Genomic DNA, 16,070 nt, shown 5'->3' on the forward strand with positions numbered 1-16,070 from the left:
CAGAGAGTGCTGCGCCTGCGCCCTGAGCACGTCGCGGCCTGTGGCGCCATGCGCTGCGCCCAAGATGGCGGCCGTACTGCAGCAGGTTCTAGAGCGGGCCGAGCTCGCCAAGCTGTCCAAGCCGGTACAGGGGAAGCTGGAGCGTTTTCTGGCAGACCAGCAGAGTGAGATCGATGGGCTGCGAGCCAGGCATGAGCGCTTCAAAGTGGATAGCGGTGAGTCTAGGGGCACGGAGGGTGGGAAGCGAGCGGCAGCGGGGCCGGGCTGGGACGAGGCGCTGCCCGGTAGTGGCTGGGCAGAGAGGAGCGGAGTGGTTCATCTTGTTGCCCGGCGGGGTCTGCTCTCTAAACATCTCTCCTCGGCCGGGGGCTGGGCTGGGGCAGCGCGGCGTGATGTCCTTCGATGGGAAGGATGGAACGAGAGGATGCAGCGTCCCTTGTCTGCCGGGGCCTGCGGTGTGCCCGACCCCGTGGGTGTCTGCCGGGCACTGCCGGGGTCCCCCGCCGCAGGGACTGCGTGCTGTGAAGGAACGTATTGCGTTAAAACTGCCTTCAGAAGGGACTTGCCCACTTTTTGTCAGTCTTGTGACGAGAAGAGCAGCGCTGGGTCTGCTTTCATCCTTGCCATGGAAGAGCAATAATCATTTGTTCACTCAACCCTTCGTTTTCCTTCATAATTATGTGTTAGAGCTCATAACGTTTCCAGATAAAACACACCTAATAGAAACTTAATAAACTAAAACTTTCTGTTGATTTGGAGATTAGTTGATCACAGAAAAACTAGTGGCTGTAGAGAACTGGAACGGAAATGCAAAGGGACGGGAGGAGCAGTGCTGGAAAAGTGTGTAAAGTTGTTGGCTGGGTTGCTGTCTCTCCATCAACCCTCTGCCTTTTTCATGGCAGAAGTCTTGCTGCAGTAGTTGAAAAAATACTATGAGTTAAGTTGAGGTGCCTACACACTGTAGCGGGTTAGTCTGTTTCATAGGTTCATAGGTTCATAGGTTCATTAGGTTGGAAAGGACCTATAAGATCATCTAGTCCAACGGTTCTCCTATCACCATCCCTACCCACTCAACTACTAAATCAAATCCCTTAGCACCTCATCTAAATGCTTCTTGAACAGCGCTAGGGATGGTGCCTCAACCACCTCCCTAGGCAGGCCATTCCAGTGCCTGACCAGTCTTTCAGAGAAAAAATGTTTCCTCAAATCTAATCTAAATCTTCCCTGGCGTAACTTGTGGCCATTCTCTCTCGTCCTGTCATTATTTGTCAGGGAGAAGAGGCCCACCCCCTCCTCACCACAGCCCCCCTTCAGGAAGTGGTAGAGTGCAATAAGGTCTCCTCTGAGCCTCTTTTTCTCCAGACTAAACAATCCCAGCTCCCTCAGCCGCTCCTCATAAGACTTGTGCTCCAGACCCCTCCCCAGTTTTGTTGCCCTTCTCTGAACACGCTCCAGGGCCTCAATGTCCTTCTTGTAGTAAGGGGCCCAAAACTGAACACAGTACTCGAGGTGCGGCCGTACCAGAGCTGAGTACAGGGGGATGATCACCTCCCTGCTCCTGCTGGCTACACTATTTCTAATACAGGCCAGGATGCTGTTGGCCTTCTTGGCCACCTGGGCACACTGCCGGCTCATGTTGAGCCGAGCATCAACCAACACCCCCAGGTCCTTTTCTTCTCTACATTCTTCAAGCCATTCTGCTCCAAGCCTATAGCATTGCATGGGGTTATTGTGGCCAAAGTGCAGGACCCGGCACTTGGTCTTATTGAACCTCATCCCATTGAGCTCAGCCCAGCTGTTCAGCCTATCCAAATCCCTCTGAAGGGCCTCCCTACTCTCAGGCAGATTGACACATGAGACAGAGACACCAACTTGGTGTCATTGCAAACTTACTGAGGGTACACTCAATCCCCTCGTCTAGGTCATCAATAAAGATATTAAACAAGATGGGCCCCAAAACTGACCTCTGGGGGACACCACTTGTAACAGGATGCCAGCTGGACTTAACTCCATTAACCACTACCCTCTGGGCACGGCCCTCCAGCCAGTTCTCCACCCAGAGAAGCGTGAACCTGTCCACACCACAGGCTGCCAGTTTCCTCAGGAGAATACTGTGGGAGACCGTGTCGAAGGCCTTGCTGAAGTCCAGGTAGACTACATCAACAGCCTTTCCCTCATGTACCAGTCTGGTCACCCAGTCATAGAAGGAGATGAGGTTGGACAAGCACGACCTGCCTTTTGTGAACCCGCGCTGGCTGGGTCTGATCCCCTGGTTGCCATGGATGTGTCGTGTGATGTCCCTCAAGATCATCTGCTCCATAACTTTCCCTGATACCGAGGTCAGGCTGACAGGCCTGTAGTTCCCCGGGTCTTCGTTACGGCCTTTCTTGTAGATGGGAGTCACGTTGGCAAGCCTCCAATCTTGTGGGACCTCTCCAGATAACCAGGAATGCTGATAGATGGCAGAAAGTAGCTTGGCAGTCACCTCTGCCAGCTCCCTCAGCACCCTTGGGTGGATCCCATCTGGCCCCATGGACTTGTGGCAGTTCAGATGGAGAAGATCTCTGACAGTCTCTGCTTGGATCACAGGGGGTGCATTATGCGCCCCGTCCCGGACTTTTAGGTCAGGGCAAGTATCCTGTGGACAACTGCTATGACTATTAAAGAGAGATGTGAAGAAGGCATTGATTATCCTCTGTGGTTACATTCCCTGCCTCATCAAGTAAAGGAGGGAAATTTTCCTTAGTTTTTCTCTTGCTGTTAATATATTTGTAAAAGGATTTCCTGTTCTCCTTTACAGCAGTAGCCAGTCTAAGTTCAAGCTGGGCTTTAGCATTTCTAACTTTCTGCTTGCAAATCTTGGCCAGTTCTCTGTAGTCTCCCCAAGTAGCCTGTCCCATCTTCCAGAGGACACAGACTCTCTTTTTCTCTCGGAGTCTCAACAAAAGTTCCCAGTTCATCCACACTGCTCTTTTTCTCCTCCGGCTCGACTTACGGGACTCCGGGACAGCCTGCTTATGTGCCTTTAAGATTTCCATCTTGAGGAGCATCCAGGCTTCCTGGACCCCTTTACCCCTCAGGAGCGAGTCCCAAGGGACCCTTGCAACAAGCACCCTGAACAGGTCAAAGTCTGCCCTCTGGAAGGTAGCAGTTTTGCTAGTCACGCTCTTGACGTCACCCAGAATAGCAAACTCCACCATTTCGTGGTCACTCTGGCCAAGACAGTCTCCAACCTTCACATCTCCTACTAGTCCTTCCCTGTTAGTGAAGAGCAGGTCTAGCAAGGCATCTCCCCTGGTAGGCTCTTGCACCAGCTGTGTCAGGAAGCAATCATCCACACATTCTAGAAATCTCATGGACTGCTTCCTCTGCGCAGTATTATATTTCCAGCATATGTCAGGGAAGTTGAAGTCCCCCATGAGAACGAGTGCTGGCCATCGTGCAACATCTACGAGTTGTTTATAGAACACCTCGTCTATTTCTTCATCCTGACTAGGCGGTCTATAACAGACCCCCACCACAATGTCACTCCTAAAGACTATCCCCCTGATCCTTATCCATAGGGACTCTACTTTATCATTTCCAACCTCAAGCTCTTCAACATCAAAACACTCTTTGATATACAGAGCTATGCCACCACCCTTTCTTCCTTGTCTATCCCTTCTGAAGAGCTTGTAACCATGAATCCCAGTATTCTAGTCATGGGAGAGGTCCCACCATGTTTCTGTAATAGCCACAAGGTCATAGTTAGCCTGCCTCACAATGGCTTCAAGCTCTTCTTGTTTATTGCCCATGCTGCGTGCATTGGTGTAGATGCACTTCAGCTGAGATATCTGCCTCACCCCTTTTTCCAGCACAGCCTCCTTAGGCGCTTTACTGGAGAGCCCTGTTTTATCCCCTTTCCCCGTCACAGCTAGTTTAAAGCTCTCTCAATGAGTCCAGCTAGCTCCTGTGCTAGGATTCGTTTCCCCCTTTGAGACAGGTGCATTCCATCAACAGATAATAGGCCAGGAGCTGAGTAAACTGCCCCATGGTCCAAAAACCCAAAGTGTCTATCTCTACACCAACCTCTCAGCCAATGATTTATCACCTGTGTTCTACTAGCCCATTCTGTGTCCTTCACCGCCCCAGAAGGTATGGAAGCAAACACCACTTGTGCTCCCACCCCTTGAACTAATCGCCCTAATCCCCTGAAATCTCTTTTCATAGTTCGCAGACTTCTCTGAGTTATTTCATTGCAGTCTGCCTGATCTATGAGTAACGGATAGTAGTCGGTTCACATCCATATTTCTCTCATGTAACTGAAGGGCAGTATTACTCAGAGCTGTAAAATATGCTATGAAGCGTAAAATATGCAGAAAACACTCAGTTCTTCCCCAGAAGTCCACAGTGCCTGATAACAGGACGAACACTGGTATTACCAGGTATGTTGTAGTTAAGCACTGACACACTATTTCAAATGGTAAATTGAAATGTAGATGTTGTTATTTTTGAGTGCACTGGGAAGTGCAGCATAGAGCTGCGTAGAATCACAGAAAGGTAGAGGTTGGAATGGACCTTTTGAGATCATCTAGCCCAACCCCACTGCCAAAGCAGCTCCCTAGCCCAGGTTGCACAGGTAGGCATCCAGGCGGGTCTTGAACATCTCCAGAGGAGACTCCACCAGCTCTCTGTGCAGCTGTGCCAGTGCTCTGTCACTGCACTGTGAAGAAGTTCCCACACACATTGTGCAGAACTTCCTGTGCATCACTTTGCAGACCTTTCCCCTCATCCTATCACCACACCCTGCAGAGAAGAGTCTGGCCTCATCCCTTTGCCTCCTGCTCCTTAGATACTTATAGATGTAAATCGGATCTCCTCTGACTCTTCTTTTTTCAAGGCTGAACAGACCCAGCTCTCAGTGTTTCCTCATAAGGGAGGTGTTTCATGCATGTTATCATCTCTGTGGCACTCCTCTGGACTCTTTCCAGGAGATAGGATTAGTTTTAAGAATTATTAAATAAACTAACAATTATTATCCAAATAAAATCTTGCAGTACATGTATTTTTTCTGTATATGTAGAAGTAGTCTACATGTGTAAGAAATTTTAAGGTGATGTGACTGAACCAAGCCTGTATGATTGAGCTGGTGTAACACTAACTACATTGAAAATGTTCAAATACAACAATTAATTGCACTTCATTTATTGATCAATTTTGCAAGCATATCCTTTTCCCATATTAATGAAATGCTTAGAGGAGTGTTAATTCAATATGAAAGTGTGACTTTTTGGCTTCAGAAGGACATTTTTATTCAAAATATATTATAGTGTTATTGTTTTAAAATATGTTATTGTTAAATACTGTTTTAAACTGTAGTCCATTGATACACATGATTAATAAGGATAAGAAGGAAGAAAAGTGAATGTGAAGTAGAACTGAGATGATGCTGTTAATTTTGCAGAACAACAATACTTCGAAGTAGAAAAGCGTCTGGCTCAAAGTCAGGAGAGACTGGTAAATGAGACACAAGAATGTCAAACTCTCCGTGAGGAGCTTGAAAAACTTCGTGAGTATTACTGCGTGTTCATAAGACTGGACAGTACTGTCACTCTTTAGTCCAGTATTGTGTTCAAATGTCTTTAAGTTTTCAGTGGAGTTAAATATCCATCAAATGCATTTATTATTTCTGCAAATAGAGACTTTGCCTTTAGTGATATTTTCTGTTTTAATGGGGAAAAAACTGCAATAGTTCTAGAGTGGTTTACATTTTGTTCTTCACTATAAAAGCCTATGGCCCAATGATGGTTTTGTCACAATACTGCCGAGGCTCCCCAGTCCATTTACAGGATTTTTATTGCAGATGACTCACAACTATTTGTTTTTAACTAACAGATGAACAGGTGAAGTCACTGAATGAGAAAAATAAAGAGCTTGAAGCTGCTCAGGATCGTAATGCAGCCATTCAGGTACTGGAAGAACTAGATACAATAAACTCAAAGAGTTTAGTTTACCTGTCTTTTGTGTGTGCTCATTCCTTGGTTACTCTCTTATTTAACCAAATTAAACTTCTGTGAACTTTTTAACTAACAAAGCCATCCTTCAAAACACATTATAATTACATATAGTTCTGAACAGGTTTTTTTTGTTGTTGTTGTTGTTTCTTTTGTAGTTTTGATAGGCCTTTCATTAATTTCATCTGCTTTATGTACAAAAATTTTCTTTCTAGTCTTCATTCACATACAGCTGTAACTAGGAATCCTGTGGCAGTCTGGATCTCTATATCCCAGTTAAAATGTGAAGGTGGACACTACCTATGCTGTTCTTGGAAGCTGTGTGATACTTCTTTCTCTGCGTTGCTGTCTGATATTAGACATTTTGCTTTTAAGGACAAAAGTCCTGTTGGACATGGGTATCAGAATGATTTATGAAAAAAAAATTAAATTGAAATATGTTGTTTATTATGCTCTAGAAGAAAAATATGTTAACTTGGTTTTGTTTGGCTTGTTCCCAGTGTGACTGGAACAGGGGACTGCCGTAGTTTCATAGTATGTATTTTAGACTGATTCAGTTATCTATCATAGAAGCCTCTTATCCCAGTTTTCATTCACTAGCGTTGGACAACGTAGTATTTAACACGGTTGTCTATGATGATAAATGTAAATAGTGGCTAAAATCTCATAGGAAGCTGATCACATTTCTTTATTACTTTTTTGAAATTTTTTCAGAGCCATTTAAGTAGAGAAAAAGAAGAACTGGAAGCCGAAAAGAGAGATTTGGTTCGAACAAGTGAAAGACGATCTCAGGAAGTTGAGCATTTAAATGGTATATCCAAGAATATATTAACAAACTGGTTCACATGATTATGCTAAGTAGAAGACTTAAACAATTGTATAGGTATGGAATATTCAGTTTGTATAGGCAGTTCCAAATAATGAGTTGGAAAACTAGACAAAGGAAGCAAAGCAGAAGGTTTCATGCTAATTGGAAAAAAAAATGACCCACAACAGTTTGATTACTGATGTTTGATTTTGATAAAATCGTACAATGTACAATATATCATTTTCCAATATACAATTTTATACATTATTTGTCCTCGTTCTTCAAAATTTATTTGAACTTGGGCAGTAATGAAAGCTACAATTAATTCTGCAATTAGTTTTTTCAGACATTGTTTTCACTTTCCACAGAGGATGTTAAACGATTAAATGAAAAGCTTACAGAAGTAAACACAGAAAGAGTAAAACTTCAGCTGAAGTTGGATGAACTTCAAACATCAGATATTACTGTGAAGGTGAGCAGTTTTTCTATGCAAAGTACATGTGAAGGCTGAAACTACCAATGAGCACTTGTTCACAAGTGATTTAATCATTTTGTCATTATTGATGTTAAAAGTAAGCCAAGTCTGTTCCTGTTACTTATGACAAATGAGTTTGTTATAAAATTGGTGGTGCTGGAGGAAATGTAAATTGGGAAATATGAAGTGTAATTATAGAAGACAAGGAGACATCAAGTTAAATAAATATGCCCAAGCTTCAGCTGTGGCAGTGGAAAGGGGGGATTCTATATCCACAAAAGCAGGTAGAAAAGAAAAAAGTGTTTATTTGTGAATGTCTCTCTGCAGCCATAATAAACTGTATAAACCAAGGTTGGAAGAGATCTACAAGATCATGCAGTCCAACCATCCACTTGTCATCGGTAGTTCTCTCTAAACCACATCCCTCTACACAATGTCCAAATGTTCCTTGAACACCTCCAGGGTTGGTGTCTCCACGACCTCCCTGGGCAGCCTATTCCAGCACATGACTGCTCTTTTGGAGAGGTATTTCCTAACATTGAGTCTGAATCTCCCCTGGTGCAACTTGAGGTCATTCTCTCTCATCCTGTCACCAGTTACACAAGAGAAGAAGCTGGTCCCCAGCTCACTACAGCCTCCTTTCAGGTAGTTATAGAGAGCAGTAAGGTCTCTCCTGGGCCTCCTCTAGACTGGATGATCCCGGCTCAGTCAGCTGCTCCTCATAAGGCCTGTGCCCTCATAGCTTCATTGCCCTTCTGTGGACATGCTCCAGGGCCTCGATGTCCTTGAAATGAGGAGCCCAAAACTTAACACAGTACTCAAGGTACAGCCTCACCAGTGCTGAGTACAGGAGGACAGTTATTTTCCTGCTCCTGCTGGCAGCATTATTTCTGACACAAGCCAGGATGCCATTGGTTTTCTTGGCTACCTGGGCACACTACTGGCTCATGGAGCTGAGCACTGACCAGTACCCCCAGGTCTAATTCTTCTACACTGTCTTCCAGATACTCTGCCCCAAGTCTTTAGTGTTGTGTGGGGTGGTTGTGGCCAAAGTGCAGGACCTGGCACTTGATCTTGTTGAACCTCGTCCCATTGACTTCAGCCCAGCTATCTGGCCTGTCCAGATTCCTCTGTAGTGGCTTGCTACCCCCAGGCAGATTGACACTTCCAGCCAACTTGGTGTCATCTGCAAACTTACTGAAGGTGCGCTCAGTGCCCTCGTCCAGGTCATCAATAAAGATATTAAAGAGGACAGTCCCCAGTACTGACCCCTGAGAGCACCACTTGTGACCAATTGCCAGATGGATTTAACTCAGTTCACCACCACTCTCTGGGCCCAGCCCTCCAGCCAGTTCCTTACCCAGCCAAGAGTGTACATGTCCAGTCCATGGTCTGCCAGCTTTTCCAGAAGAATACTGTGTGAGACAGTGTCAAAGGCTTTGCTGAAGTTGATGACTACATCAGCAGCCTTTCCCTCATCCACGAGATGGGTCACTAGATTATAGGAGGAGATGAGGTTGGTCAAGCAGGATCTGCCCATGCTGGTCAGGGCTGATTCCCCCTGTTCTGCACATACTGTGTGATCTACATCCCTCCCTCCAGTCTGCTCCATAACCTTCTCTGGCACTGAGGTCAGTCTGACAGGCCTGTAGTTCCCAGGGTCCTCCTTGCAACCCTTTTGGTAGATGGGAGTCATGTTGGCAAGCCTCCAGTCTTCCGGGACCTCACTAGCCGAACAGGAGCACTGATAGATGACAGAAAGTGGCTTGACTCTCACCTCTGCTGGTTCCCTCAGCACTCTCTGGTGGATGTCATCTAGCCCCATGGACTTGGGATAGTCCAGTTGGAGTAGTAGGTCTCTGACTGTTTTCTCTTGAAGGGGGGGGGGGGGGGGGGGAGTTATTCTGCTCTGCAACTAAGACTTCCAGGTTAGAGAGTGGAGCATACCCTGAGGATAACTGGTCTTGACTTTTTGAGACAGACATAAAGAAGGCATTGAGAACCTCAGCCTTTTCCTTATCCTCAGGGGTCACATTCCCAGCTGCATCCAGTTAAGAATGGAGATTGTCCTTGCTCCTCCTCTTACTGTATATATATTTGTAAAAGTTTCTTGTTCCCTTTTAGCCCAGCAGCTTGGCTTTTCCCTTTCTAATTTTCTCCCTACACATCCCAACAACTTCTTGGTACTTCTGAGTTGCCTGTTTTTTCTTCCACGAAAGGTAGATTATCTTTTCATCCTGGAGCCTCAGGAAAAGTTCCCTGTTCATCCAAGCTGGTCTTCTCCCCCACTGGCTCATTTTTCAGCTTGGGGGCAGCTTGTTCCTGCACCTTTAAGACTTCCTTCTTGAAGAGCAGCCAGCCGTCCTTTTACCCTCCAAGACTGAAACCCAGGGGATGCTCCCTGCTAGTCTTATGAACAATTCAAAGTTCTAACTGAAATAGAGGAGAAAAGGAGGAAAAATTTAATACCTTAGTCTATTACTTTGAGATAATTAGGGTAATATGTAGTGAAATACTCCAAACTAAGATAAATGTTGAGGAAAATAGTTAGTGTGTCAGGAAGTTCTTAGAAGTCTGAGTCTTGTAACTCAGTATTACCATTATAAACTTCTTTGTGGTTATAATAAGTCATTGTTATATCTACTCTGATTGTAGTACTTCGTTAACTTCTTTATTTTCTGTGGAACCAGTGCAATTACATTGTTCATTTTTCTTTTTAGTACCGTGAGAAAAGGTTGGAACAAGAAAAAGAACTGCTGCAGAGTCAAAACGCTTGGCTGAACTCTGAGTTGAAAGCCAAAACTGATGAACTTCTACATACTGCCAGGGAGAAAGGAAGTGAAATCTTGGAACTTAAGTGTAATCTGGAGAACAAGAAGGAGGAGGTATTTTAAATGCTGATTGTTTTCCCCTTTCCTTCCTTTCCCCTTTCCTTCCTTTCCCCTTTCCTTCCTTTCCCCTTTCCTTCCTTTCCCCTTTCCTTCCTTTCCCCTTTCCTTCCTTTCCCCTTTCCTTCCTTTCCCCTTTCCTTCCTTTCCCCTTTCCTTCCTTTCCCCTTTCCTTCCTTTCCCCTTTCCTTCCTTTCCCCTTTCCTTCCTTTCCCCTTTCCTTCCTTTCCCCTTTCCTTCCTTTCCCCTTTCCTTCCTTTCCCCTTTCCTTCCTTTCCCCTTTCCTTCCTTTCCCCTTTCCTTCCTTTCCCCTTTCCTTCCTTTCCCCTTTCCTTCCTTTCCCCTTTCCTTCCTTTCCCCTTTCCTTCCTTTCCCCTTTCCTTCCTTTCCCCTTTCCTTCCTTTCCCCTTTCCTTCCTTTCCCCTTTCCTTCCTTTCCTCATCCTTTATCCTTTTCTAAATTATACTTCCAAATTAACTGAATTAAACAAAACCAAGTACTTTAATAACTTTATTAGAAGGAAAAAAGTGTAATTTTGTCTGGTAGTAAAGAGTTTTTTCATTTAATTTGTGAATTATAAAGATAATATAGGGAATATATGATTGTTGAAATTAAGAGTTGGTGATTTTAATGGTAAACTAGGAGTTAGCATCACTGATAAAAAAAGCGTCTAACAGTATCATGCTATTAAAATGTACAGAAATGTAATTCTCAATTGTGTAAGGAATAGAAGAATCTGGTTCAACTGTTTTGGCAAGAGAGAGAGGGAGGAATGATGTTTTTTCTATTTTGGTTTTTTTTTCCTGGAATCAAAATACACGTCAGAATCAGTGGCCGTATTTTGAAAATATTCAGCTTTATTGTGTTTCTGTTTTCTACCTAAGTGGTTTGTGTTTTGTTGGCTTTTTTTAACAGCTGGGTAGATTGGTCAGGTTTTCTTTTATCTCTACTGAGGCTCACAGAGTTATATGAACAGTTTTAGGATTGTCACTATTTCTTTTAGCTGAATGTATGGGAGCCTGTTAGAAATGTAAACTAATATTCTCTTTCTGGTATATTTGTTTGATTGTAAGTAGAAGACAGTGAGATGTTCTAAAATAAGTTACTATTTTGTATGAAATAATAACAGATTTATGCATGGTGCTCTCATTTGCTGTTTGACAGGTTTCTAGAATGGAAGAACAGGTAAACAGCTTAAAACAGTCAAATGAAAATCTTCAGAAACATGTGGAAGACCTTTTGAATAGACTGAAGGAGGTAAAGCAACTTGAAGTACATGTATAACAGCATTACAGTTGATTCTACAAAATAAAAAAATGTGTGGAACAAATGGTGGAATGCTCCCACACCCTGTCTCTTCTTTACTAGGCAAAAGAACAACAAACTGGTATGGAGGAAAGATTCCACAATGAACTGAATGCCCACATAAAGTTATCTAATCTGTATAAGGTAAGTTTATGATTCAGCATTACTTGTGGCTGAGTCTTAGATTTAAGAGTAATGCATAAGTTGGTTTTCTGTCCCCACTAAGTGGGGGATGTGGGAAAGGCTACCATACATTACAAAATGTTATAAAATGTCCTGTTTTAAGCAACGTTTGTAATCTTACGTAGTTTTCATCACTTGGAAGTTTAATCAAAACTGGTTAAAATAGTAACTTTATGCTCACTGATTTAGTAAGACAGCTAGAAGAGCCAGCTGACTGGTCTTTAGCTTGCCTGTCGGTTTCACAGATTAAGTAATTCTTTTTCTTGAGTTTTCATGCATAGATAGTTACACACCTAGAATCAAGTGCAATAGAATGTTGGCATTCTATATTAATATTTTGTCTGGTCAGATGATAGCTGATGTGACCCCTTTACTGTACAGTCTTGCACTTTGGAGATCTTTATTAAACAATGAAACGTGAACTGTTTATATAACTTTTTTTTTTATCTCAAATTACTAAGAAGATAAAAATTGAATACTCAGTATTTCTTCAAACTGTTTCTTCTTTTCAATAAAGAAGCCTAGGACAACCAATGAAGCAGCTAAAGGGCATGCTGACTTTTAATTGGATTTGTCGTAGCATGACAGTGTTTAACAGTTCTTATATTTAGATAGATGGTTTGCATCAATTGAGACTTAATCCACATGGAAACAAAATTGTCCAGTTTAGGTGAACCTTCTACTGCTTACTCAAAATCTGTATATTTGTAATTTTGATGTGTTTGAACTTTATGAAGATAGATGGTCTTATTAAATAGTAAAAGGTTACATGAATTGTTTTTATTTAGAGTGCTGCTGATGACTCAGAGGCAAAGAGCAATGAACTGACAGGTGCAGTAGAAGAGCTGCACAAGCTTCTGAAGGAAGCTGGTGAAGGTAAGCTTTGAATGAGAAATGGCAAATGGAGGAACAGAACTTATCTGCTTTTTTAATTAAGCTGATGCACTGGAAGATATATACTGAACATTTATAAAGGGATAATCTTCAGGATTTTGGGATGGGGGAAGCATCAGTCACTTTGTAACAAACATGTCTGTATGAATTTCCTTGGAGGTATGTGTGGGTGGGGGAATGTGCAAATATACACAGAATTTTACTTTGAATTTTGAGGAGAGCACCTAATTTTGCAGCTTTTCCTGTTTGTTTCTTGGTTTGGATTTCATTGATAAAAGAACAGTTCTCATTTTATCCATCTTCTTTACTAAGTTGATAGACAACAGTTCTTGTTCCTGTCATTATACTGAGTGTTCTTAGAAGCATGAGCTTCTGCAGGCTATATAGAGTTTAAAGTTCTTATGCCAACTTAGTTGATTCTAAGTAATAAATAAATAAATAAAATTTGCTTGTTAATTTCAGCTAATAAAGCAACCCAGGAGCATTTGGCTGAGGTGGAAAAATCAAAAGCTGTAATGGAAAAAGAATTGAGTGAGAAGATAAGTAAGCTGGAAAAGGAGCTAGAGAATGCTAATGATCTACTGTCTGCAACAAAACGTAAAGGTAAAAGTGACATTATGAATTAAAATACATAAAGCCTCAGTATTTTTATGCTTACCAGTCTTGCATGAAATTAGTAATGCCATGTCTATTGGGAATGCAGTAATTCATATGTAATTCATATGTGTGTATGTAGGTTTTTTTTCTCCACTAGAGGAATGCATTTTTTTCAAGTTCATTTGTTAATCTGATACACCTTTTTGTAGAAAAAGTAGAGGAAAATTTGCTTTGTGCTGAATCCATCCTATCCTTAATGGTTTTATGGAGAGCAAGAATGGTAGACTATCCACTTGAAAAGCAGGCAAATAAACAAATCTGTCTTTATATTTCTATTTACTGCTAAGTCTTGGTCAGTACTGCTCTAGTTTTTTGTTTGTTTGTTTCTGAAGAGTCTGTTCATTGAATAGCTGTGGGATATTTGTGAAGTTAAGAGAACAAACAAAGAAGGAACAGAGACATCAAGTATATTTATTATCTCTGTAAGGAATGTCAACAAGTACTCTGCAAAAGCTGTTCGTAATTTCAAATTAAACTGGTTTAAGAGCTTGATAATGCACGATAAGGAATATTAAATATATTATCAATCACTTGCACATGTATATCTACAGAAAACTCTTGCACCAGTAACTTTAAGAACTTAAAATATAGTCTCTAAAAGTAGAAAGTAGTACTAGTTATAAAGTAGAAGGGTATATGAGGGCATTCTGTATTATTAATAAAAAATATTTATGATGCAAATTATTTCACCTTTTTATGGCTAATTGTTGGTATTATGTCTTCAGGAGCCATATTGTCTGAGGAGGAACTGGCAGCCATGTCACCCACTGCTGCAGCAGTAGCTAAAGTAGTAAAACCTGGAATGAAATTAACGGAGGTAAGTGAGAAGAAACTTGCCAAGTTTCAAGGCCCTTGAAAAGCCAGCAGAGATATATTAATTATGTAGGAGTGTAGATTTTCATTCACAGTCTGAGAACTGGTGTAATTTCAGGTTAAAAACAAAGTTGTGTTTGAGACAGGCTTGTCTAGCTAAAATACTGACATGTTTACATAACATACAGTTCAGATTCAACTCAGTATATCAATAAATACAGAAATTTTACTTGGATTTTGTTTGTTTGTTTTGTTTTCCTGAAGGTAGTTTTGGATTTTTTTGTTTGTATGTACACATACCTTATTTTCTGTATTTTTGACAGGACATTTACTTTTGTTAATGCATATGTGCATAGTGTTGTCATTTTTTTCTGCTGTGGGGTTGCCTTATGCTTGAAGGAAAAACTGAACTTAATGATGCATCATAATGTAGATTTTTTTTTTCCTATGTCTATGTCTATGAACATGTTATTTTTGGTTTCAGTCATTCTGTTCAGCCATAAAATTATTTTCTATGCTTGCTATTGTCTATTGTGACACTACCTTCTGTATTTATGTTATTTTAAGTTTGCTTAAGATTTACTGTGTAAAAGTTTGCAGTTCTAAACTGCTCTGCTATGGTCAAAAGAACTCTTTTTTTCCTTTTGAGTCAGACTGGTTTCTTTGAATTAATCTGTTTTATTGCTGTATAAAACTACACTGCCCTAAGATACAAGGTGTGTAATTACCAGTGGTTCTTTGATATATCTGAACAGATTTGTCTGAAAAATTAAATAAATAAAAATCTTATGTTGCAGCTCTACAATGCTTATGTAGAAACTCAGGATCAGTTGCTTTTGGAAAAGCAGGAGAATAAGAGAATTAATAAGTACTTGGATGAAATAGTGCAGGAGGTTGAAGCCAAAGCACCAATTTTAAAACGTCAGCGTGAGGAATTTGAGCGTTCCCAAAAAGCTGTTGTTAGTCTATCTGCAAAGCTTGAACAAGCTATGAAGGTTAGTATAAAAGGAAAAGAGCACATAAAAAATGGGAGAAAAAAATTCCTTCTTTAATCCCAAGGGCTGCTAATGTGTGTATATAAATTGAGTCTTTTGTTAAACTGTTCCTGTGGGTAAAATGTCCATTTAACTTTCTAGCTTGAGATTTATTGGGTATTGATATGTTTTAACAGAAATGGTATTTTTATTACTTTGAAGACTTAGGTGTGCTTAGATATCTTTTGTGGTGGGAAAAAAAATAGAGACTTCAGTGTTTCTGTTAATATACAGTCTAATATAGCATTATACATCATGGCTTCTGACTCCTAAATGCATGCAGTTTAACTTTTTTAACTTGAAGAAACAAAGCTTGGGAGTTGCGACATTTTAATTGGAAAAATAGAGCTACCAGTTAGTCTTGAAATAAGCAAGAAGATAAGTAAAAATTGAGAACTATTAGGCATATTTAATTCATAGCACATACCTCAGTAACTGACATCATCTCTCTCTCAAAAAAAAAGAAAATCTTGAATTGCAATGTATTTCTTAATTGCAGGAAATCCAGCGATTGCAGGTGGATGCTGATAAAGCCAATAAGCAGAGTTCTGTGCTTGAAAGAGAAAACCAGAGACTGGAAATACAAGTGAAAGACCTTTCACGGCAGGTAGAACAAATGTTGCTGTGGTTTCAAAATGTGCTGTTTACAATATGTTAATATACTGCTGTTTTTCTGAAGTTTGCTTGAAAGTTGTGTTCAGCTATACTCATTCTTGGGCTGTCACAAGAGCTATTAATAACATTTCCCTGAGACAAAATGGTATTTACTTTTCTGCTTACAAAATTCTATTATGTATGAAGGGGAGGCAGCTTTAGTATAGTACTGTTCAACATCTGTCTGGAAAACTGCAGTATAGTTTGGTTTTTGTTTAATTGTGATGCCCTGTGATAGGTTCCAGGAATTGAATGCCAGAAATATGTACCTTTGATTTTGATGTGGTTTTCTTTCTGCCAAGCTGTCTTTTTAATAATGCAGTTACCTTACAAGGATATGTTGATTGTAACAGTTCATGTGTTGTA

The 16,070-nt window shown here is 41.2% G+C and overlaps 1 protein-coding gene across 5 annotated transcripts in view; it reads left to right on the plus strand.

Moving 5' to 3' along the window:
• The first annotated feature begins 50 nt into the window (after positions 1-50).
• The window catches only part of TPR (translocated promoter region, nuclear basket protein), a 47,622-nt gene continuing 31,602 nt past the window's right edge, over positions 51-16,070 (plus strand). For all 5 annotated transcript variants that reach the window (XM_065745524.1, XM_065745531.1, XM_065745549.1 and 2 more), the window contains exons 1-13: positions 51-215; positions 5,444-5,548; positions 5,875-5,948; positions 6,708-6,804; positions 7,170-7,273; positions 9,997-10,161; positions 11,329-11,421; positions 11,533-11,613; positions 12,441-12,528; positions 13,009-13,149; positions 13,929-14,020; positions 14,814-15,011; positions 15,550-15,657. In XM_065745524.1, coding sequence (XP_065601596.1) covers positions 65-215; positions 5,444-5,548; positions 5,875-5,948; positions 6,708-6,804; positions 7,170-7,273; positions 9,997-10,161; positions 11,329-11,421; positions 11,533-11,613; positions 12,441-12,528; positions 13,009-13,149; positions 13,929-14,020; positions 14,814-15,011; positions 15,550-15,657 — 1,497 coding nt within the window. In that variant the 5' untranslated portion in view covers positions 51-64. The remainder of the gene's footprint in view (positions 216-5,443; positions 5,549-5,874; positions 5,949-6,707; positions 6,805-7,169; positions 7,274-9,996; positions 10,162-11,328; positions 11,422-11,532; positions 11,614-12,440; positions 12,529-13,008; positions 13,150-13,928; positions 14,021-14,813; positions 15,012-15,549; positions 15,658-16,070) is intronic.

Source organism: Cyrtonyx montezumae, unplaced genomic scaffold, assembly GCF_038088225.1.
Source record: "Cyrtonyx montezumae isolate F1298 unplaced genomic scaffold, pur_monq_1.0 scaffold_1, whole genome shotgun sequence".
Taxonomy (NCBI): domain Eukaryota; kingdom Metazoa; phylum Chordata; class Aves; order Galliformes; family Odontophoridae; genus Cyrtonyx; species Cyrtonyx montezumae.